General features: G+C 33.0%; 2 protein-coding genes and 1 pseudogene across 3 annotated transcripts; 2 read left to right on the forward strand and 1 right to left on the reverse strand.

Moving 5' to 3' along the window:
* Positions 1 to 1496: 1496 nt before the first annotated feature.
* On the reverse strand, positions 1497 to 3826 carry LOC116129172 (E3 ubiquitin-protein ligase RNF185-like). Of its 2 annotated transcripts, none has more exons than XM_031414921.1 (2): positions 3549 to 3826; positions 1497 to 2589 (listed from the first exon to the last, which is right to left on the reverse strand). In XM_031414921.1, the coding sequence occupies exon 2, from the start codon at positions 2561 to 2563 to the stop codon at positions 1868 to 1870; it is 696 nt and encodes a 231-aa protein (XP_031270781.1). In that variant the 5' UTR covers positions 2564 to 2589; positions 3549 to 3826; the 3' UTR covers positions 1497 to 1867. The 2 variants fall into 2 exon arrangements, with proteins under 2 accessions (XP_031270781.1, XP_031270780.1); XM_031414920.1 differs by lacking the exon at positions 3549 to 3826 and adding an exon at positions 3019 to 3147.
* Positions 3827 to 11472: 7646 nt separating this feature from the next.
* On the forward strand, positions 11473 to 12632 carry LOC116129123 (elongation of fatty acids protein 3-like). The gene has a single exon (XM_031414880.1). The coding sequence runs from the start codon at positions 11571 to 11573 to the stop codon at positions 12447 to 12449; it is 879 nt and encodes a 292-aa protein (XP_031270740.1). The 5' UTR covers positions 11473 to 11570; the 3' UTR covers positions 12450 to 12632.
* Positions 12633 to 21809: 9177 nt separating this feature from the next.
* Positions 21810 to 22628, forward strand: LOC116129164 (annotated as a pseudogene).
* Positions 22629 to 24746: the final 2118 nt, after the last annotated feature.

A 24746-nucleotide genomic window follows, 5' to 3' on the forward strand; every position in this document is an offset into this window, starting at 1 on the left:
TCCCATGGAAAACAGGTTAAGCAATGAGTATACTAACTTAAACTCGGCATTTCAAAATGTGCGGACCTCAATTCATTCAAACCAGACATGGATGTGCAATTTTGTGAACCTTATTACACAAAAAGTAACAAAACAGGAGGCTAAATTTGAATGTATTGGACATACATAACTCTAATACAACAAGAATTAGAAACTATATATATGAAGAGTAATACTAGCCTTACAAAGAGACATACAAAGAGACAAATCCAACCCTTAAAATTCATTATTACCTCTCTCTCTCTCTCTTTTTCCCTTCTTTTAAGGGCTGAATTTGTCTCTTTGTATGCTTCTTTATATGCCTATTTGTAAGACTAATATTACTCATACCTGAAATACCATGCTAATCCGATCATAATGTTTTTATAAGAACGCGGGCAAAGATACAGAGATAATGCCAGTCTCAGTTAGATCGTTCATTCATGTCCACACTTTATGTCACCACTGTGTTTTCATGCCAGCCTTTGTACTGAATGAACAGACTCGGAGAGAAACAAGAAAATGAATCAGAACACTTCCCAACTTAAAAGCATCCATCAAAAGTAAGACTTCTTTCTCACCATAGGCAAACATGACATAATAAATACCAGGCTACATCAGCAAACTACCAAAAAAGCATACAGACTGCACAAAGGAGGGTAGATTGATTATCTTGGTATCTACAATAAATATCAGGCTAATGACACTTTTCCAAGACCCTTAGCTATGCTTATGGCTCTATATTGATGTCTTACATATCAGTATCCCCACTAAGCTGGACCTATCATGGAACATCATAATCTTATGCACAAAATGAATTACGTTGCATATTTGACTTCATAACTTCAGACAACCATTTAGTTTGGACATCCTGATGCCCAACATAAAACTCCTTGAGCAGTCCACGACTTTATAACAGGAAATCTGGTTCAGAGTCCATTATTGATCTCGTAAGTGTGGAAAGACAAATATGTAAATAGCCGATGCTAGACTTGAAAACAAGAGGAATCTTACTCGTAGCTTATGTGATTCGAAGTGAAGTATCTTCCTCCTATAAGATATTCCAACATGAAAACTGCAATGCCCTGACCATTTTCTCTCCTACTTCGAGGTCAGGACTTTAAATGAGGACAAACCTCGAAATATGTCACTTAATCAAATAATCATCTTCACGTGCCAGTGCAAATAAGATATGTAGACTAGATGAAAACTTTTGAAATTTTTAACCACCTAAACTTAGCAACAGTACCTTCTTAAAACCACGAATTGCAATCAAACCTGATAAGTTTGAATCACTGGAAAATATGTCGCTGGCAAAAAGAGAAAAATATCTGTTTTAAAGGCAAACACTAAGGCCAGTCATGCTACATGTCAGTATGGATTTTATATCTATATATCATGTTAGCAAAGTTTACTACTGTTAACATACTTTGTATGATGAAACTTTTAAACTCATAAAAAATAAAAAGTAAATAAAAACTGTCTTTCAGCATAGATTGCAACAAGACCTAATACCAGAAAACCATCATGATGAATCTTCTTCAAGGCAACACAAAGAAACCTTCAGATGGAAAGGCTTCCCCTATTAAGGCACATGCTAGGATCCAGACACACTGTTATTTGATTGGCAGGAATGTATAAGAATAATTTGAGATTTAAGAGGCCTATGACATAGAAATGACAAGGTATCATATGAATAAGTTATTTCTCAAACACAAAAAGCAGTCAAAAAAGAGCTCGTCTACTTATTTTAATTAAAGAAGACAGAACTAGATTATTTACAGATATAGGCCGACAATTCATAATAACCAAGAACAGTTTAAGTTGAGAGTTGAAACAACAGATTTATTTACCACCAAATTAGAGCAAGCAGCACAAAGAGACCAATCAACAAAAGAAGATTCTTCAAAACATGGTCAGCTTGGTGCCCTCGATTTGGTTGGGATAAACCGTGATCATGGCCACCATGGGCTAAACCGTGATCATGGCCACCATGAAACATATTAACACCATAGGGAAAGCCAGCGGTTGTCCCATAAACAGCAGGATCAGTGAACCCTTGAACTTGAATATTAAACAATGATGGAAATAAACCACCGATACCCAAGGTAAAGTTGCCAATCCTAGCAGTTGCCATAGGTACAAATCCTCCCATGAATCCAAACCCATAATTGATAAAGTTACTGGCTTCTGGGGAAGGAGCTGTTTCAGGCCTTTGCCCAGACGGACGACTAGGGATATCAATGCCCGGATAAGATTTTGATCGTGGGTCAGTTGGGGATTTGCCCCTACCATAAAGAGGAACCAACTTTTCCTCTTGTATAATGGCCTTGCAAACTGGGCACTCATGGAAACGTGAGTGATGGTGTAGCCATCTGTACAGGCAAGGCCAACAATAGAGGTGGCCACAAAGGGTAACAATAGGATCTTGAGCTAATTCAAAACAGATATTGCACTCAAAATCACCAGCATCATTAGCATTATTGGCCGAGCAAGACGGGCTCTGGGTCGGCATGCTTGTTGATTCCCCGGAACCACTTGCCATTTAAAACCCAACCAAATAGCAACTTCCTTCAATTTCAAAATTTAAATCTCAGAACAAGTCACATATTGAAAAAGCTCTAGAACAAGATCGATTTCATCATAACAACAGCAATAATATATAATGTAGTTTTACCATTCCAGACTTAAAGCTCATTAAAAAGTTAGAGAGCAGAAATTTTAAAACACCAAGTAGTGCTCCCATGTGACATCAAATTAACAAACTTCATTCACTAAAAAAAAATTCAAATCAAGTTGCCATCTCTTAACCCTTAAACATCAAATACAACTACTTCTGACCTTTAAAAATCTTAACATGTAGATATTAATTATAATAAATTTACACAAAACCCAGAATATAAAACAATTAAAATCAACATTTACAGAATCATTAAATTCAAATGTAAATAACTCGAAAAAAATATCTAAAAAATCGTAAAATTAGTGAAGAGAACTCACCTAGTGATGGAGTGACAGGAGAAGCGAAAATTAGAAGGAGAGGTTGTGCAAAAGACAGGTAATAGTAATGAATGAGAAAATCAAAGAAAATAATAACATGCGTCGAAGATTCGAGGGTGTTCTGGTATTCCACACTATTTGTATTTGTATTTGGACTTTGTTCTATTTTGAGTTCAGTGATGTGGCCCACCTGGATTTTGCTCTTCCGTCGCTTTGGTTTTCGCATGCCTCTTACGTATTACAACAGGGCGAACGACTTGTACATACCCAAAGTTTACTGTAATGATAAGTTGGTACTCAAAAGGTTTTAAAACGACAAATAGGTACCTTCCGTCATATTCGGTTAGTGATTTTTGTTTATTAATAGTGAAAAGACTAAAATGCCCTTCAAAGTTTCAATTTTTGTTTTTTATAAATTTAAAAATTTCTAAAAAACCCCCTAGGTTTGCTAATTTAATTAAACACCCCCATATATAAAAAGTTTGTNAAAAAATATCTAAAAAATCGTAAAATTAGTCAAGAGAACTCACCTAGTGATGGAGTGACAGGAGAAGCGAAAATTAGAAGGAGAGGTTGTGCAAAAGACAGGTAATAGTAATGAATGAGAAAATCAAAGAAAACATAATAACATGCGTCGAAGATTCGAGGGTGTTCTGGTATTCCACACTATTTGTATTTGTATTTGGACTTTAATTCTGTTTTAAGTTCAGTGATGTGGCCCACCTGGATTTTGCTCTTCCGTCGCTTTGGTTTTCGCATGCCTCTTACGTATTACAACACTACGCTTCTGATTACTCCAGGATTTCATTAATTTCCACCAACCGTTCAAATATCAGTGCGGGTTTGTTTTATTATTTTGGTTGAAATTTTTGAAAAAATTGAGTTGGGTGATAATTTTCTTGTTGGGCTGATGGCTAGTGGATTATATTGATATTTAATGGGCTAAAAAAGCTTCATTTTTTAATTATTTTTTTAACTATAAAGTTGTCTCAATATTAAATAAATAAATTATATTAACTTTTTTCTTTGTTATCGAGGTGTAAGAGTTAGTTTGTGTATACCTTAACTAATTTTTTGGATCTATTGAACACCCTACAAACTCAAAAAATCAAGTAAACCACAATATTGTTGTGGTAACAAACTTCTTGAACCGCCAAGCCGACCCCTTGGCCTATGAGGTTATTTTAACTTTTTATTCTTTAAATGTATTTTGACATCTCCCTATTAGCTTATAATTTTTTTTTTATTTTTTATGAAAATAGATACTAAAGATAGGATTTGAAATATGAGATTTTGTTAGTCACATGTAAATTTGTATTTTTTCTTTGAAGTTTTGGTAGCTATTTTAATTTATTTATTTTTGTGCTGTTTAACTCTATTTTGTACTTGGGATTATTTGTAAGGATGTTTTTAGCTCTAATTTTTTCTTAACTTTCAATTTGGTTATTTAAAATCCTATTTTAAGAATAATGACTATGAGGGGTATGTAATGTAAATGAAGGGAATGAATGAAATGTTAACTCTTTTAAAATTAAAAAAAAAAAAAGGGGAACGAAAGGGCATTTATGAAATCTATGTGGTGTCATAAAAAATAAAAAATAAAAAATAAAAATAAAGTGTCTTAAAAATAGGACATTTTTAATCCATTAGTAGGGTGTTAGTAACTTCACTTATTATGTATACAAGATGGAGCCCATCATTAATTTGACAGGCTTCCAAATGAATACGGAATGGAGCCCATCTAATATTGGGCTTGACATTTACAAAGTGGGAAGCAGTACGTGGCATGGTTATTAGTATCCTACGATACTCGATACATATCATACGATATGATTCGATACATGTTACTAATAAAACGTGTCAAAGAGTGTATCCTAAATCTTTCAATACGTTGATATGTGTCTATTCGTATCTTTAAAAATATCGATACGACTTTATTAATTTGGGCCAAAGACCCAAAAAAAAATTTAGGTCCGAACCGATTCACTAAAACTTGTCCAAATTTACCCATTTTACATGAAGAAAGTGAAGAGAAACATGTGTTGCCTATTTTGCATGATAATAATAATACAAGTGGAAATATAGATATTGACATTGATCTTGGAAATGATATGAAAAGTTAAGAGAAAATGATATAGATTCTTAATTTTGTGATTAATTTTGATTATGTAATAACATAATTTAAAGCTAATGATACCACAAAATTCTTTAATTAATCTTGGGGATAATATTAATTTTTAGAAAAATTTTATTAATTTTTTTGAAAAATGTGTATCCTACAATATGATACGATACACGATACATGATTCGAAAAATTAGGTTTTCGATACACGATACGATACACAATTTGACAATCATGGTACGTGGTCAAAGAAGCTTAGGTCTAAATTAGGTCAAAGACAGTTTGTTTCCTTTTAAACAGTTGATAGATCCAGTCCATTTAATAACTCGAATAATACTATATCAACAACCTTCTCTTACAACCCTGACGTAGTAGCTTGTAATTGATAAGTTCACAATGGATCTCACATGAGTCTCGCATAGGTCCTACTAATTAATTACAAACAGACTAAATGCGAGTTGCCAGGGTTGTAAGAGGGTTGTTGATATAGTAATTAGATGTTGGATATTTATTAAAAGAGTTAATTACACTCACCTCCTATGAGGTTTCAACATCTCACATATGCATAGAAAAGATGAGCAAGTTAACATAGACACCCCACTCCGTTGCCTTTTGTTAGGGCTTCATAGACTAAAACGTTTCCTTACATCCCTTCAAACATAAAAACTTGCAGTTACCCCCCACTAGCTTACTTGTATTTCTTTTAAAAAAATTATCAAAAAATTTTACTTGTATTTCTTTTAAAATTTTTATTTGCAATCTAAACATTTTTTAAATATTTTAAAAATTGAAACATAATTTTTTTTTTTTTTGTAAACTAAGAAATATTAATTTAAAATATATTGTAAACTGGAAAAATAATCTAAAAAAATTAAAATATACTTTTTAATATACATATTTTATGTAATTTGAAAATTCAAAAATAAAAAAGATTTTAAAAAGGAGATCATCGATTCTAGTAATCTAAGAAAGTAAGAATGGTGGTTTTGGCAATCTCTATTAAATCTTAAATCTATTTTAATTTTCAAAATACTTTTTATTATTTTGAAATATTAATTTATAATTTTTTATTTTAACATTAAACGCTCTATTTTGTCATTAACTATAAAACCAAAAATGACAATAAGAGGTGTAATATAATAATTGTCTTATATTTCAATTTACAAAAAAAAAAAAAATTTAAAATAAAAAGTCTTTATATTTTTACTTTACAAAATATTTTAGTTTTTAATTTTTTATACTATTAATTTAAAAACAAATTAAATTATGTTTCAACTTTTTAAAATTCAAAATTTTTTAGTTCACAAATAAAATGTTGAAAGAAATACAGATGTTTTAATAAATAGTTAAATTTGTAATGCATTTTTGAAAGAATATCTAGGGTATATATGTAATTATAGAAAGAGGCATCATAAGATAATGGTTAGTTGTGGGGGCAACTGCGGCTTTTATGTTTTAGTGGTGTAAGGGGAGTTTTCAGTTAATGCAACCCGAGAGAGACAAGACTGTCGTTTTAATCTAATCATCTTTCAATACGCCTGTGAAATAGCAAAACCGAGAGAGAACAGTGCAATTAACTTTTTATTAAACGAGTGGACAGAAGTGATTGATTTGGTTATTGTGGGATGAGAAATGAGAGAGACAATTATAACCCGTGAAATTTACTTTTTATTCAACAAAGTTGACAAAATAACGATTGATTTGCGGTTGCAATTCAATTTATCCTTTGAACTGAAGTTGATAATCAGAAAGTCTTAATGAACAATGCAATTCATTTTTATTAAACAAAATTGACGAAATAACGATTGATTTGTGATCACAACTCAATTAATCCTTTGAACTTTAAAGTTTATGATCAGAAAATTCCTTAATAATAACTCTATTAATGTCTGTGATATTCGAATTCAAAAATTCATAGAATATTTATCTCTTTTACGACAGACTATCTCTATCTAATAGTGGTTGAAATATACTAGGTCAATCTGCATGATATTATCTGAGTGTTGCAAACTGTGTGAATAAGGTGAGTAGCGAATTGAGCGGAAAAAGAGAAAGAGCATCCACTTAAAAGATTGAGTTCAATAGGCCTTCTATCAAACATTTTTCTGTTAATTACTTACTGGATCCTGCAACAGATGCCAATGGTTTTATTAGTTTCTCTTACTATGTATGCAAGCTGAAGGTAGGTTGTACATTAAAAGGATCTTTAATTATTCTTTTGGCATATCACATTGACTCAAAGTCAGGAGATGGTGAATTGTCAAAACCCAATCAAAATCAAAGACAAGCTACATAATGGAATTCATAATTTCATAGTGCGAACTGACAAAGTGTTCCATCAAGGATTTCCAATCTGTCTACACAAAGGACAAAACAACTGCTCATATTCATGGCTGTCAACAATCTTAATTATTATTCTCAAGGCTTTTCAGATCCACGTTTAAAAGAACGGTAAAATGAAAGTTTTACCAGTTACCACTCCTTAATTCCATCATAATGAATATAGAACGTTTAACACGATTTAATGGGTGATTTGTTGAAGTTTTACTTTATATGCTTTACCTTCCACCCAAATGAAACAAAAACCTTAAAGCACTTCAACTTTTTCAAGCCCACCAATTTCATACGTTCTCTTCATGGCCTATGACGTAGAACTATAAACATAACATTTAATTTTAGAGAGGATTAAGTGTCAAAAGCTGAAACGCAAATTATTAACTAAAATAGTTATAACTTTGATCGATAGAAGTTATAGGCTCCATAAAATATCAACAAAAACACTTATTTTGAGCCTGTCGACGTGCCAACTGGTTTCCCATTGAGAATCATTTTCTGGCCTAAAATTCACTATTTGAGCGCGTCTTGGGGTTGTTTAAATTTTTGCCCCTTTTTCCTATTTTATTTAGGGTCATTTCTTTTTATTTTTAATTAATCAACAATTAGGATTTTATTTTTAATTAATTAATTTTTATTTTCTTGTTTATTGAGAGTCTTGTAGGGTTGGCTGTACCACCTATATAAACATATTATTCGTTTTTTTTAAGATATAGAACGATGATTTTTAATTTTTCCTTCAAATTTTACAAATAAGTTTCTATAATTGAGACTTGTTTATCAACCTAACGATATAGTCTGTGCAACCTTATTTTACGCAACTGCTACATCACTCCAAACAAACTAGTTGTCGGAACTAATGGATAACTAAGCTACAAATATAAAACATTATTGTTGAGATGGAAATTATTTGTGAAAGTAAATGAAACTTTAATTCATGCCTATCAACTTTGAGATAACATATGCCTACGATTGGGAAAATTTTGTTTGTAAATAAACGTAGTTGAGTTGTTAATTCAAGATTAGCGTGCTTATTGCCCGCGCAAGGCCATATCAAGATGGCACGGAAGGGCAGTTGTTTAACTAATCTTAACGTATGTCGGATGCTTACTTTAAGTTTGTTAACTGCTCATTTAAAATGCTTGCCATAAGTTTGTATAACTTGCTTCACGCAGTCAACACGTTTTTCAAAAGGGTGGGTGCTTTTAAGTTTTCCTTTATTAATATTCTTTTGCCTTCGTCAGCTAGAATATGAAACGGACATATTTAAAAGACTAAGTTTTTTTTTTTTTTTTTCCTTTTTCACTAGTATATTTAAACAGTTAATAATTTCAACTATATTTGAAACTTTAAAATGTCGATCAGATAAAGATTCAATGGTCATTTTATTAGTTTTTGGAGAGACTCAAATGCAAGAGTTATAAAATTTTTTTTTTTTTTTTTTTTTTTTTTGTGTATTAGAACATCTAGTAATGGTTAAATTGTTCATTCAAATGATGTAAATCAATTGGTGAAGAGTGTCCGAAAGTAGATTGTGCCACAGGCAGGAGTACTCAAAGGTAGCTAATTAGTCATTACTAAACTTTCTATGATTCTTCCATCGATTTATATATTTTACACTCAAATACATTTATTGTACTGCTAGCTAAACCACAGGAAGAGATTCCTGCATCAATTCACAATTCACATTGTAATTTTCGAAAAGCATGAAACAGTCTTTCAGGTGTTGGGGAAGATGCTCTTTGCTCAACAATTTCCAAGGTTGGTTGATTGTGACCTCGTTTGGCATATTTCTCCCAAATTCTGAGAGATCCCACTGTCACCAACCCCCGTTTTAAAAATGTGATTACCAATTGGGAACAACAAAGCAACTCGTTATTGACTTGACTTGCTTTGTTGCCAAATTACGACTGTTTAATTGGACGGTGTTTTCAGGTACTTCAACTTAATCAATCCAAAATATTGGATTTAACGAATTGTCTGGCAGTAAGAAGAGTGCTTCTTTTATTGACTTTTGAATTAAATTTTGTGATTACTTATTATATTTAGACTATCTAATTATTTAAATTAGGGATTAAACATTTGTGATTTACTAAATAACCTGGATATCTGGTTATAAAAAAAAAAAAAAAAAAAAAATAATTGGATTTGATCAAACAACTAGTTGTAGGATACCCACAAACTAGCAGTTAATTGGTATTTGCAGACTACAGCGAGTTAATTAAATCTAAAGCATTCTGTGCAACTGTACATATCATCAAGTTGATGTCAAATCGAAAACCTTATAATAAAAAAAACTAATATTTGAGTTAAAGGTTAATTGTAATTTGTATCTCACTTAATTTCTTCAAGTTGTCGGTGAAGGCCGCAGGAACCTTAAAAATTAAGTTTATTTGACTTTGTTATAATTAATTATAAGATGGGTTAGCTTATAATAGCCGTCATTAAAGATAGATTAATTAAGGAAGTTAAGAATTTATAATTCTGGACCGCCTAGATGTCACTAGATATGTCTAAGTTTTATATTCTCCTGGGTTGGCTAGATTTAGCCAAAGTATATGACATAACAAGCTGCATATATTTAATTACTAAAAACTAATTAATATTTAAATTCCTCAAAGCTAACCACCAATCGTGTGTGGCTCTGTTATACATAATATTGATAGTAATATTGTAAGTCGCAAAGCACAAATTATAATCTATCAAATAGTTCAATTTGTAAATAAAAATATTAAGATTTCAATAAATGGATTTTGAACAATCATGTTTTATAAATCCATAATTGTGTTAAATTTTTATTAATTATTTGTGAAAAATTTTGTTCGTTTTGACTGGGTTGAATACATATAATATAAAAGAATCAACCTAAGTGTGACATCAATAATGCAAATGTAACGTCAAAGAGGGAATTAAAGAAAATTTCTCACCGACATCCCGCAAAATAAATTTGAGACCAATTAATAATTTATTTCCTTGTGGCTTCAAATTGATGGACATGGACATGCATGGTGCTTTGAATATTTTAAGGCTAGTGAGTGGTACAATATTGAAGCTTTTATTTATTTATTTTATGATTAAAGTGTAAAAGCCAGTTTATACGTACTTCAACTAATCTTTAAGATTCATTAAACATATCCTGGTCAGATAAGTCACAAATGTAATAAATGATCACTTAATTATACTCGAACACAAAATCTTTAGATAACCTAAGGTCTTGTCAAGTGTTACCATCAGGCTACAAGCCAATTGGTTTGGAGCTTTAATTTTGATGCTAAAGTTTGTGTTTTGTGATTATATTGGCCTTAGCGAAGATTAGGGTTTATAATAAAAAACACAATTAAGACCTATTTACTTTTATCATTTGAGTGCATATGAAAGATATTGTATTATTTGATCTTTTTATTTATGAGGATTCCATCTAATTTAAACCAAATTTTAGTGATAATATCTATATCAGTAGTGCTAGTCTTACAAAGAAGCTTACAAAGGAGACATACAAAGTTAACCTCCACCCTTTATCTTCATCATTTCTCTCTCTCTCCCTCTCTTTATCTATTTTCGTTTTTCCTTTGTTTTTTTCTTTACTTTGTAAGCTTCTTTGTAAAGTTTTTTTGTAAGGATAGACTTATTCTATATATATATATATAGTTGTACATTAATTACTCAACTCATTTTCTTATTATCAAACACGTATTTATGAGTAGTAAAATGAGGTGAACATTTTGATGTAGATATATGAATAATGAATTTGACTCAAATTGAAGTGTATTTTTTATCTCACCGTCCAAAATCATCATTTATTGGCTGGACTCTCCATCCACATTTAAGTAAACTCGCGACACCTAAAAACAGAACCAATTCACTCGTGTTAAATTAACGTTTCACACCTGCAACCAATCACCAAAATCCACGTATTATTACAACTGTTTTACTTGCCAACTCCTTATTTCAACCAGTCATTCCCTTCCCAACCTGAAGGTCCTGAACCTGAACCCCTTCCCCGGTTCCTCCTCCTCTTCTCTTCTCTCTAAAATCAACTAATTAAATTACCAAAAAGCACCTGAATGATTCTGATCATCATCAACGGTCAACGATTATGATTACCGCCAAGACTTTAACCTACTATCTCTCCGAACACCCCTCAATTATCAACTTCCGTTGGAGCCACACCCAATCCTGGGGCTCCACCTGGTCATTCCTTTTCACATCCATAACCCTCTATCTCGCCCTATCCATCCTCCTCCACCTCTTGTTAGCTCTCCTCATCCGACGTGGTCGTCCCGTTTCACTTGGTCCAATCCCCGCTCTCCACAGCCTCTCCATGTCCGTTATATCCGCTACCATTTTCGCCGGAATCCTTCTCTCAACGGCTTCCGAAATACGGGAGACTCGCTGGTTTTGGCGCCGCAGCAAGACGACTCCGCTTCAGTGGCTACTTTGCTTCCCTCTTGGAACACGTCCTTCCGGGCGTGTCTTCTTTTGGTCATATATTTTCTACCTTTCTCGCTTCATCCACATGTGGCGTACTTTCTTCACCATCCTACGACGTCGAAAACTGGTGTTCTTCCAGTTATTCTACAATTCAATTTTAACGCTTACGTCGTTCTTGTGGCTTGAGTATTCTCAGTCATTTCAGGTTTTAGTGATTCTGTTTACGACGTTGGTATATTCAGTTGTTTATGGGTACAGGTTTTGGACGGGAATAGGATTACCAAGAGCTTGTTTTCCGTTGGTTATAAACTGTCAAATGGTGCTTTTGGGATGCAACTTGGTGTGCCATATTGGAGTTCTCCTGCTGCATTTTATGAAGAACGGAGGGTGTAATGGGATTGGGGCCTGGGTTTTTAACTGTGTCTTGAATGCTGCGATTTTGCTTCTGTTTTTGAAGTTCTATGTCCAGATGCATTTAGAGAAGAGAAAATTTTGTTTAATTGCAACCAAAGGGGAAGACAATGTCAAACTTAAAGATTATTAGACTTCTTTTTTGGCTCTCTAAATTCTGGGAAATCCAGTTTGTCTTTTGTAGAAAAAGAAAAAAACGTAGAAGACGATATTGTATGATAATGGGCATGGTAAAGTTGTATATTAAATAATCTCTAGGCAAATAGGTTCTTTGTTTTGTTTTATTATTGTAAATGAATATGCTTAATAGAATAATGCTGGAATTCAGAATAAAAATCGAATTGTTAAGTTTAATATTTATTTCATTTTAGAGAACTCATTTATCCCACCACAAGTATATGAAAGAGTAGTTGATTAAGGTGTTTATACAGTATTTAATTAATTGGTCCACATCAATACCAATTAAAATTGCAGAGTGGAAACCAAATGTCTCAATCAAGAAAAAATTAATCTTGTCCAATTAGTGTTATCAATAGTGATATTGTGGGCTAAAGCGTATACCAAGGGAATAATAAGGGATCTAGCTTTTAGAGGGTGGAGTAAAGGAGACAATAGTTGGTGGCCAAATTAAAGAAAAGTAAACAAGAGCAATACTGGTAGTGGTCTGCCATACCAGGTCCACACCCATCTCCCTAGATTTCTGTAAGACCCCTTCAGCCCAGCATTTACATATTACAAGTTCCAATCTACGTTGTGAAGAGTGAGACCTGATCGATTTGAGAAAGTCAAGAATTGTATTTCTGCTATATCAAAAATTATTTACACTTGTAAGCATGAGCATGATTCATGTATGAGAGTTTCTGTAACGGGGTGATGATATTCCAGGATTCAGCTCATCATCACCACTCCGCATTACAAAACAACCATAAAGAAGAAAAGCTAGGTAACATTATCATTATCATTCCGGCAACATGATCTAACATAGTTAAACTCCTGTTATGCGTATAATTATTAGATTCATGGCCCGGATGAGTTTTCTGACGAAGATTCAAGATCATCACTCATGATACATGCATCAAACTACCAGGAAAAAAAAAGAAAAAGAAAAAAACCAAGTGGGTCACAAAGGATAGCAAGCTGCTTGATTCTTAATTCACAGCTACTGCTTTATCTACATTTACTTTTCAATGTTACAAGGGGCGTTCCGTTAACTTTTTTTTTCTTTTTTTTTGGTTAACTGAAGTGTTTGGATCAGTTTGTACATATCTCAATCTTAACAAGCCCGAAGGATCAGGTAAGCTACAATGTTATTGTGGTAGATAGCCCAAGGTTTAAACCTATAAACTTTAAAAAATTAGCAAATCTTCTTAACCATCAAACCAACTCTTACGGTAGTTTCGTTAACTTTTTGGTGACAACTTCTAGGGAAAATCTACCACATGTCATAGTCTCTCTGTCTTGCTTGAAAGAATATTGAAATTGATATTTTTCGAAAACACCAATTGAAATAGGAAGAAAGAGACATAAAATTACACATTTAAATTGATGGGCAGAAAGAAATAGACTTAAAATTACACATTTCTCATGCTATATTAAATTGATGGGCAGAAAGAAATAGACTTAAAATTACTCATTTCTCATGCTATATTACTATAAATTTTAGGTTTTTATATGGTGACAATTGACAAATCCCACTGCCAATCATGTACTACAATGCGGGCTAGGGATGGCAAGACCCTGGGCCGCCAAGCTTGGTTTTCAAATACTGGGTCTGGGCCTGCATTTTAATTTTAATCAATTATCATTAATATATTTTTATTAATTATTTTTATGATTATCAAATCTGGACCAGGTCCGGATCGAGCTTCTGGGTTTATTGTGCCCGCGTTCAGCAAGGTAATATACTCCAGTTGTAGTATTTCGGCCCAGGTCAGCTAGCCCGATTGGGTGATGCTTTCCTTTTTTGCCATCCCGGTTCCGTCGGACAAGATCATCGCTATTTTTCAATGTTAAATACATCTCTATTCTATTTTTCAAAAAAATTCTTTAAATCATATTTACTAGAGTTTTTATTTGCATCCGTTTTTCTCCCAATTTAAACTTCGTTAGCCAAAATTAGAAATAGACATTAACTAGGGTGTCTGAAATAGGTTATACACATCTTAATTAATCTTCAGAGTTTTAAAATTATCGATCGGATAAGAGAATAGTCACCTCATCGATGTTTGGGAAGACTCAAATTTAACAGTTTGTAAAATCTCATTTTTTCGTTACCATCAGAACATCTAAAGGTAATAAATTGTCCATTCAAAGGATGTAAATTAATTGGTGAAGACGTGTCCGAAAGCAGATTGTGCCATAGGCAGGAGTACTCAAAGCTAGCTAATAGTCATTACTAAACTTTCTTATGATCTTCCCATCGATTTTATATTTTACACTCAAATACATTATATTGTACTGCTAGCTAAACCACAGGAAGAGATTCCTGCATCAATTCACAATTCACATTGTAATTTTCGAAAAGCATGAAACAGGCTTTCAGGTGTTGGGGAAGATGCTCTTACTCAACAATTTAAATTCAAGGTTGGTTGATGTGACCTCCACCCATATAGTTTGGCATATTTCTCCTAAATTCTGGAGATCCCACTGTCTGTCACCAAACCCCATTTAAAAATTGCATTACCAATTGGAACAACAAAGCAACTCGTTATTGACTTGACTTGCTTTAGTTGCCAAATTACGACTGTTTAATTGGACAGTGTTTTCAGTATAGTCAAATTAATCAATTCAAAAAAATATTGGATTTAACGATTTGTCTGACGGTAAAAAGGTATGTTTCTTTATTAACTTTTGAATTCAAATTTTGAGATACTTATTATATTGGTAACTTATCTAATCATTTAAGTTAGAGATTAAACATTTGTGATTTACGTAAATTGAACTGAGAAACCTGGTTATAAAAAAAAAAGGATTTGATCAAATAAAACTATTTGTAGAAAAACCACAAGTAGCAGTTAATTGGTTTTGCTAATACGGCGAGTTTATTAAATCTCAAGCATTCTGTGACTGTACATATCATCAAGTTGATGTCAAATCGAAAACCCTATAATAAAAAAAACTATATTTGAGTTAAAGGTTAATTGTAATTTGTATCCACTTAATTTCTTCAAGTTGTCGGTGAAGGCCGCAGGAACCTTAAAAATTAAGTTTATTTGACTTGTTATATTAATTATAAGATGGGTTAGCTATAATAGCCGTCATTAAAGATAGATTAATTAAGGAAGTTAAGAATTTATAATTCTGGACCGCCTAGATGTCACTAGATATGTCTAAGTTTTATATTCTCCTGGGTTGGTATTAGCCAAAGTATAGACAAAACAAGCTGCATATATTTAATTACTAAAAACTAATAATATTTAAATTCCTCATAGCTAACCACAATCGTGTGTGGCTTGTTATACATAATATTATAGAATATTGTAAGTCGCAAAGCACAAATTTAATTATATCTCAAATGTTCAATTTGTAAATAAAAATATTAAGATTTCAATAAATGGATTTTGAACAAATGTTTTATAAATCCATAATTGTGTTAAATTTTTATTAATTATTTGTGAAAATTTTGTTCGTTTTGACTGGGTTGATACATATAATATAAAAGAATCAACCTAAGGTGGACATCATAATGCAATAACGTCAAGGAGGGAATTAAAGAAATATCTCACCGACATCCCGCAAAATAAATTTGAGACAATTAATAATTTATTTCCTTGTGGCTTCAAATTGATGGACATGGACATGCATGGTGCTTTGAATATTTTAAGGCTAGTGAGTGGTACTGTTGAAGCTTTTTATTATTATTTTATGATTAAGTGTCTCAGCCAGTTTATAAGTACTTCAACCAATCTTTAAGATTCATTAAACATATCCTGGTCAGGTAAGTCACAAATGTAATAAATGATCACTTAATGTAACTCGAACACAAAATCTTTAGATAACCTAAGGTCTTGTCAAGTGTTACCATCAGGCTACAAGCCAATTGGTTTGGAGCTTTAATTTGATGCTAAAGTTTGTGTTTTGTGAATATTGGCCTTAGCGAAGATTAGGGTTTATAATAAAAAACACAATTAAGACCTATTTACTTTATCATTTGAGTGCATATGAAAGACATTGTATTTTGATCTTTTTATTTAGGGATTCCATCTAATTTAACCAAATTTTAATGATAATATCTATATGTATAGTTGTACACATAATTACTCAACTCATTTTCTTATTATCAAACACGTATTAGATAGTAAAATGAGGTGAACATTTTGATGTAGATATATGAATAATGAATTTGACTCAAATTGAAGTGTATTTTTTATCTCACCGTCCAAAATCATCATTTATGGTGGACTCTCCATCCACATTTAAGTAAACTCGCGACACCTAAAAACAGAACCAATTCACTCGTGTTAAATTAACGTTTCACACCTGCAACCAATCACCAAAATCCACGTATTATTACAACTGTTACTTGCCAACTCTTATTTCAACCAGTCATTCCCTTCCCAACCTGAAGGTCCTGAACCTAACCCCTTCCTCCTCCTTCTCTTCTCTCTAAAATTAACAATTAAATTACCAAAAAGCACTGAATGATTCTGATCATCATAACGGTCAACGATTATGATTACCGCCAAGACTTTAACCTACTATCTCTCCGAACACCCCTCAATATCAACTTCCGGGGAGCCACACCCAATCTGGGGCTCCACTGGTCATTCCTTTTCACATCCATAACCTCTATCTCGCCCTACCATCCTCTCACCTCTGTTAGCTCTCCTCATCCACGTGGTCGTCCCGTTTCACTTGGCAATCCCCGCTCTCCACAGCCTCCATGTCCGTATATTCCGCTACCATTTTCGCCGGAATCCTTCTCTCTAGGCTCCGAAATACGGGAGACTCGCTGGTTTTGGCGCCGCAGCAAGACGACTCCGCTTCAGTGGCTACTTTGCTTCATAATAGTGGTTGAAATATACTAGGTCAATCTGCATGATATTATCTGAGTGTTGCAAACTGTGTGAATAAGGTGAGTAGCGAATTGAGCGGAAAAGAGAAAGAGCATCGACTTCTTCTAGGGTCATCCACTTAAAAGATTGAGTTCTAATAGGCCTTCTATCAAACATTTTTTTCCTGTTAATTTACTTTACTGGATCCTGCAACAGATGCCAATGGTTTTATTAGTTTCTCTTCACTATGTATGTAAGCTGAATGGTAGGTTGTACATTAAAAGGATCTTTAATTATTCTCTTGGCACATCACATTGACTCAAAAGTCAGTGAGATGGTGAATTGTCAAAACCAAAATCAAAATCAAAGACAAGCTACATAATGGAATTCATAATTTCATAGTGCGAACTGACAAAGTGCTTCCATCAAGGATTTCCAATCTGTCTACACAAAGGACAAAACAACTGCTCATATTCATGGCTGTCAACAATCTTAATTATTATTCTCAAGGCTTTTCAGATCCACGTTTAAAAGAACGGTAAAATGAAAGTTTGACCAGTTACCACTACTTAATTCCATCATAATGAATATAGAACGTTTAACACGATTTAATGGGTGATTTGTTGAAGTTTTACTTTATATGCTTTACCTTCCACCCAAATGAAACAAAAACCTTAAAGCACCTTTCAACTTTTTTCACGCCCACCAATTTCATACGTTCTCTTCATGGCTCTATGACGTAGAACATATAACATATTAATTTTTAGAGAGGATTAAGTGTCAAAAGCTGAAACGCAAATATATTAACTTAAAATAGTTATAACTTTTGATCTGATAGAAGTTATAGGCTCCATAAAATATCAACAAAAAACTCACTTATTTTGAGCCTGTCGACGTGCCAACCTGGTTCTCCCATTGAGAATCATTTTCTGGCCTAAAATTCACTATTTTGACGCGTCTTGGGGTTGTTTAAATTTTTTGCCCCTTTTTCCTATTTTATTTAGGGTCATTTCTTATTTATTTTATAATTAATCAACAATTAGGATTTTATTTTTTAATTAATTTATATTTTATTTTCTTGTTTATTGAGAGTCTTGTTAGGGTTGGCTGTCACCACCCTATATAAACATATTATTCGTTTTTTTAAGATATAGAACGATGATTTTTAATTTTTCCTTCAAATTTTACAAATTAAGTTTCTATAATTGAGACTTGTTTATCAACCTTAACGATATAGTCATGTGCTAACCTTATTTTTACGCTAACTCGCTACATCACTCCAAACAACCTAGTTGTCGGAACTAATGGATAACTAAGCTACAAATATAAAACCATTATTTGTTGAGATGGAAATTATTTGTGAAAGTAAATGAAACTTTAATTTCATGCCTATCAACTTTGAGATAACATATGCCTACGATTGGGAAAATTTTGTTTGTAAATAACACGTAGTTGAGTTGTTAATTCAAGATTAGCGTGCTTATTGCCCGCGCAAGGCCATATTCAAGATGGCACGGAAGGGCAGTTGTTTAACTAATCTTAACCGTATGTCGGATGCTTACTTTAAGTTTGATTTAACTTGCTCATTTAAAATGCTTGCCATAAGTTTGTATTTAACTTGCTTCACGCATTCAACACGTTTTTAAAATGGGTGCTTGCTTTTAAGTTTTTCTCTTTTATTAATATTCTTTTGCCTTCGTCAGCTAGAATGATGAAACGGACATATTAAAAGACTAAGTTTTTTTTTTTTTTTTTTTCCTTTTTCACCTAAGTATATTTAAACTAGTTTACATACATTTCAACTAATATTTGAAACTTTAAAACTGTCGATCAGATAAAAGATTCAATGGTCATTTTTATTAGTTTTGGAGAGACTCAAATGCAAGAGTTCATAAAATTTTTTTTTTTTTTTTTTTTTTTTTTGTGTTATTAGAACATCTGTAATGGTTAAATTGTTCATTCAAATGATGTAAATCAATTGGTGAGGACGTGTCGAAAGTAGTTGTGCCACAGGCAGGAGTACTCAAAGGTAGCTATAGTCATTACTAACTTTCTTAGATCTTCCATCGATTTATATATTTACACTCAAATACATTATATTGTACTGCTAGCTAAACCACAAGGAAGAGATTCCTGCATCAATTCACAACACATTGTAATTTTCGAAAAGCATGAAACAGTCTTCAGGTGTTGGGGAAGATGCTCTTGCTCAACAATTTCCAAGTTGGTTGATTGTGACCCTATGTTGGCATATTTCTCCAAATTCTGAGAGATCCACTGTCACCAAACCCCGTTTTAAAAATTGCATTACCAATTGGAACAACAAAGCAACTCGTTATTGACTTGACTTGCTTTGTTGCCAATTACGACTGTTTAATTGGACAGTGTTTTCAGTGTACTTCAACTTAATCAATTCAAAAAATATTTGGATTTAACGAATTTGTCTGGCAGTAAGAAGATTGGTTCTTTTATTTGACTTTTTGAATTTAAATTTGTGATTACTTATTATTTATGACTTATCTAATTATTAAATTAGGGATTAAACATTTGTGATTTACATAAATTAAACTTGATAATCCGGTTATAAAAAAAAAAAAAAAAAAAAAAAATAATTGGATTTGATCAAACAACTATTTGTAGATTACCCACAACTAGCAGTTAATTGGTATGCAGACTACAGCGAGTGTTAATTAAATCTAAAGCATTCTGTGCAACTGTACATATCATCAAGTTGATGTCAAATCGAAAACCTTATAATAAAAAAAACTAATATTTGAGTTAAAGGTTAATTGTAATTGTTTCTCACTTAATTCTTCAAGTTGTGGGTGAAGGCCGCAGGAACCTTAAAAATTAGTTTATGACTTTATATAATTAATTATAAGATGGGTTACCTTATAATGGCCGTCATTAAAGATGAAATTAATTAAGGAAGCTAAGAATTTATAATTCTGGACCGCCTAGATGTCACTAGACATGTCTTTAAGTTTTATATTCTCCTGGGTTTGCTAGATTAGCCAAAGTATATGACATAACAAGCGCTGCATATATTTAATTACTAAAAACTAATTAATATTAAATTCCTCAAAGCTAACCACCAATCGTGTGTGGCTCTGTTATACATAATATTGATAGTAATATTGTAAGTCGCAAACACAAAATTATAATCTATCAAATAGTTCAATTTGTAAATAAAAATTAAGATTTCAATAAATGGATTTTGAACAATCATGTTTTATAAATCCATAATTGTGTTAAATTTTATTAATTATTTATGAAAAAATTTTGTTCGTTTTGACTGGGTTGAGTACATATAATATAAAAGAATCAACCAAGTGTGACATCAATAATGCAAATGTAACGTCAAAGAGGGAATTAAAGAAAATTTCTCACCGACACTCCGCAAAATAAATTTGAGACCAATTAATAATTATTTCCTGTGGCTTCAAATTGATGGATGTGACATGCATGGTGTTTGAATATCAAGGCTAGTGACTGGTACCAATTGGAGCTTTTATTTATTATTTTATGATTAAGGTGTGCGAGCCAGTTTATACGTACTTCAACTAATCTTTAAGATTTATTGAACATATCCTGGTCAGATAAGTCACAAATGTAATAAATGAACTTAATGATACTCGAACACAAAATCTTTAGATAACCTAAGGTCTTGTCAGGTCTTACCATCAGATACAAGCCAACTAGTTTGGAGCTTTAATTTTGATGCTAAAGTTTGTGTTTTGTGATTATATTGGCCTTAGCGAAGATTAGGGTTTATAATAAAAAACACATAAGACCTATTTACTTTTTCATTTGAGTGCATATGAAAGATATATTATTTGTCTTTTATATGGGATCCATCTAATTAAACCAAATTTTAGTGATATATCTACAGTAGTGTAGTCTTACAAGAAGCTTACAAAGGAGACATACAAGTTAACCTCCACCTTTATCTTCATCATTTCTCTCTCTCTCCCTCTCTTATCTATTTTCTTTTTCTTGTTTTTTTCTTTACTTTGTAGCTTCTTGTAAAGTTTTTGTAAGATAGACTTATTCTATATATATATATATAGTTGTACATTAATTACTCAACTCATTTCTTATATAAAACACGTATTTATGAGTAGTAAATGAGGTGAACATTTTGATGTAGATATGAATATGAATTTGACTCAAACTGAAGTGTATTTTAATTCACTTCCAAAATCATCATTATTGGCTGGACTCTCCATCCACATTTAAGTAAACTCACGACACCTAAAAAACAGAACCAATTCACTCGTGTTAAATTAACGTTTCACACCTGCAACCAATCACCAAAATCCACGTATTATTACAACTGTTTTTGCCAACTCCTTATTTAAACCAGTCATTCCCTTCCCAACCTGAAGGTCTGAACCTGAACCCTTCCCCGGTCCTCCTCTTCTCTTCTCTCTAAAATCAACTAATTAAATACCAAAAAGCACCTGAATGATTCTGATCATCATCAACGGTCAACGATTATGATTACCGCCAAGACTTTAACCTACTATCTCTCGAACACCCCTCAATTATCAACTTCCGTTGGAGCCACACCCATCCTGGGGCTCCACCTGGTCATTCCTTTTTACCTCCATAACCCTCTATCTCGCCCTCCATCCTCCTCCACCTCTTGTTAGCTCTCCACCGACGTGGTCGTCCCGTTTCACTTGGTCCAATCCCCGCTCTCCACAGCCTCTCCATGTCCGTTATATCCGCTACCATTTTCGCCGGAATCCTTCTCTCAACGGCTTCCGAAATACGGGAGACTCGCTGGTTTTGGCGCCGCAGCAAGACGACTCCGCTTCAGTGGCTACTTGCTTCCTCTGGAACACGTCCTTCCGGGCGTGTCTTCTTTTGGTCATATATTTTTCTACCTTCTCGCTTCCTCCACATGTGGCGTACTTTCTTCACCATCCTACGACGTCGAAAACTGGTGTTCTTCCGTTATTCTACAATTCAATTTTAACGCTTACGTCGTTCTTGTGGCTGAGTATTCTCAGTCCATTTCAGGTTTTAGTGATTCTGTTTACGACGTTGGTATATTCAGTTGTTTATGGGTACAGGTTTTGGACAGGAATAGGTTACCAAGAGCTTGTTTTCCGTTGGTTATAAACTGTCAAATGGTGCTTTTGGGATGCAACTTGGTGTGCCATATTGGAGTTCTCCTGCTGCATTTATGAAGAACGGAGGGTGTATGGGATTGGGGCCTGGGTTTTTAACTGTGTCTTGGATGCTGCGATTTTGCTTCTGTTTTGAAGTTCTATGTCCAGATGCATTTAGAGAAGAGAAAATTTGTTTAATGCAACCAGAGGGGAAGACAATGTCCACTTAAAGTTATTAGATCTTTTTTGCTCTCTAAATTGGGAAATCCAGTTTGTCTTTTGAGAAAAAGAAAAAAACTAGAAGACGATATTGTATGTAATGATGGGCATGTTGTAAGATTGTAAAAATTAATCTCTAGGCAAATAGGTCTGTTTGTTGAATGTTTGTATGTGGTATGTTACAGATAAAATTGCTGATTGTTGTAGTTTAATATCTTTCTTTCATTTAGAGACATCATTTATCCCACCACAAGTATAGGAAAGAGTAGTTGATTAAGGTGTTATACAGTATTAATTGGTCCACATCAATACCAATTAAATTGCAGAGTGGAAAACCAAATGTCTCAATCAAGAAAAAATTAATCTTGTCAATAGTGTTATCAATCGCGATATTGTGGGCTAAGCGTATACCAAGGGATAATAAGGGATCTAGCTTTTAGAGGGTGGAATAAAAAGAGACAATAGATGGTGGCCAAATTAAAAGAAAAGTAACAAGCAGACTATGGTAGTGGTCTGCCATACCAGGTCCACACCCATCTCCCTAGATTTCTCGAGCCCAGCTACAAGTTCCAATCTACGTTGTGAAGAGTGAGACTGATCGATTGAGAAAGTCAAGAATTGTATTTCTGCTATATCAAAAATTATTTACACTTGTAAGCATGAGCATGATTCATGTATGAGAGTTTCTGTAACGGGGTGATGATATTCCAGGATTCAGTCACTCACCACTCCGCATTACAAAACAACCATAAAGAAGAAAAGCTAGGTAACATTATCATTATCATTCCGGCAACATGATCTAACATAGTTAAACTCTGTATGGGTATAATTATTAGATTCATGGCCCGGAGGTTTTCTGACGAAGATCAAGATCATCATCATGATAATGCATCAAACTACCAGGAAAAAAAAAAAACAAAAAAACCAAGTGGGTCACAAAGGATAGCAAGCTGCTGATTCTTAATTCACAGCTACAGCTATGCCTTATCTAATTACTTTCAATGTTACAAGGGGCGTTCCGTTAACTTTTTTTTCTTTTTTTGGTTAACTGAAGTGTTGGATACAGTTTGTACATATCTAATCTTAACAAGTCCGAAGGACAGGTAAGCTACAATGTTTGTGGTAGATAGCCCAAGGTTTAAACCTATAAACTTAAAAAATTAGCAAATCTTCTTAACATCAAACAACTCTACGGTAGTTTCGTTAACTTTTTGGTGACAACTTCTAGGGAAAATCTACACATGTCATAGTCTCTCTGTCTGCTTGAAGAAATATTGAAATTGATATTTTTCGAAAAACCAATTGAAATAGGAAGAAAGAGACATAAAATTACACATTTAAATGAAGGGGCAGAAAGAAATAGACTTAAAATTACCATTTCTCATGCTATATTACTATAAATTTTAGGTTTTATATGGTGACAATTGACAAATCCCACTGCCAGTCATCTACTACAATGCGGGCTAGGGATGGCAAGACCCTGGGCCGCCAAGCTTGGTTTTCAAATACTGGGTCTGGCCGCATTTAATTTAATCAATATAATTAATTATTTTATTATATATTTTTTGATTATCAAATCTGGACAGGTCCGGATCGAGTTCTGGGTTTATTGTGCCCGCGTTCAGCAAGGTAATATAATCCTGTTGTAGTATTTCGGCCCAGGATAGCTACCCGATTGGGTGATGCTTTCCTTTTTCATCCCGGTTCCGTCAAAGATCATCGCTATTTTCAATGTTAAATACTCTCTATTTATTTTTCAAAAAAATTCTCTTAATCATATTTACTAGAGTGTTTTATTTGCATCCGTTTTTCTCCCAATTTCAAATTTAATTAGGGTTTATTTTACATCACATTTTCCCAATTTCTTAATTAGGTTCTTTGTTTATACCATTTTTTTTCCCAATTTCAATTCAAACTACTTTTCCTCTTCAGATTCATTCAGTTGTGTAATTAATTTTTCCTAGCATTAGGTATATATATCATCAAACAAAAATTTATTTTGAAGAAAAAAACATTTAATAATTAAAAAATTAGATTTAGGGTTTGGGTAAGAATTAAAATAGAGGTATTGTATTTAGAAATTATAATGTCAGTAAG

Source organism: Pistacia vera, unplaced genomic scaffold, assembly GCF_008641045.1.
Source record: "Pistacia vera cultivar Batoury unplaced genomic scaffold, PisVer_v2 Contig208, whole genome shotgun sequence".
Taxonomy (NCBI): Eukaryota; Viridiplantae; Streptophyta; class Magnoliopsida; order Sapindales; family Anacardiaceae; genus Pistacia; species Pistacia vera.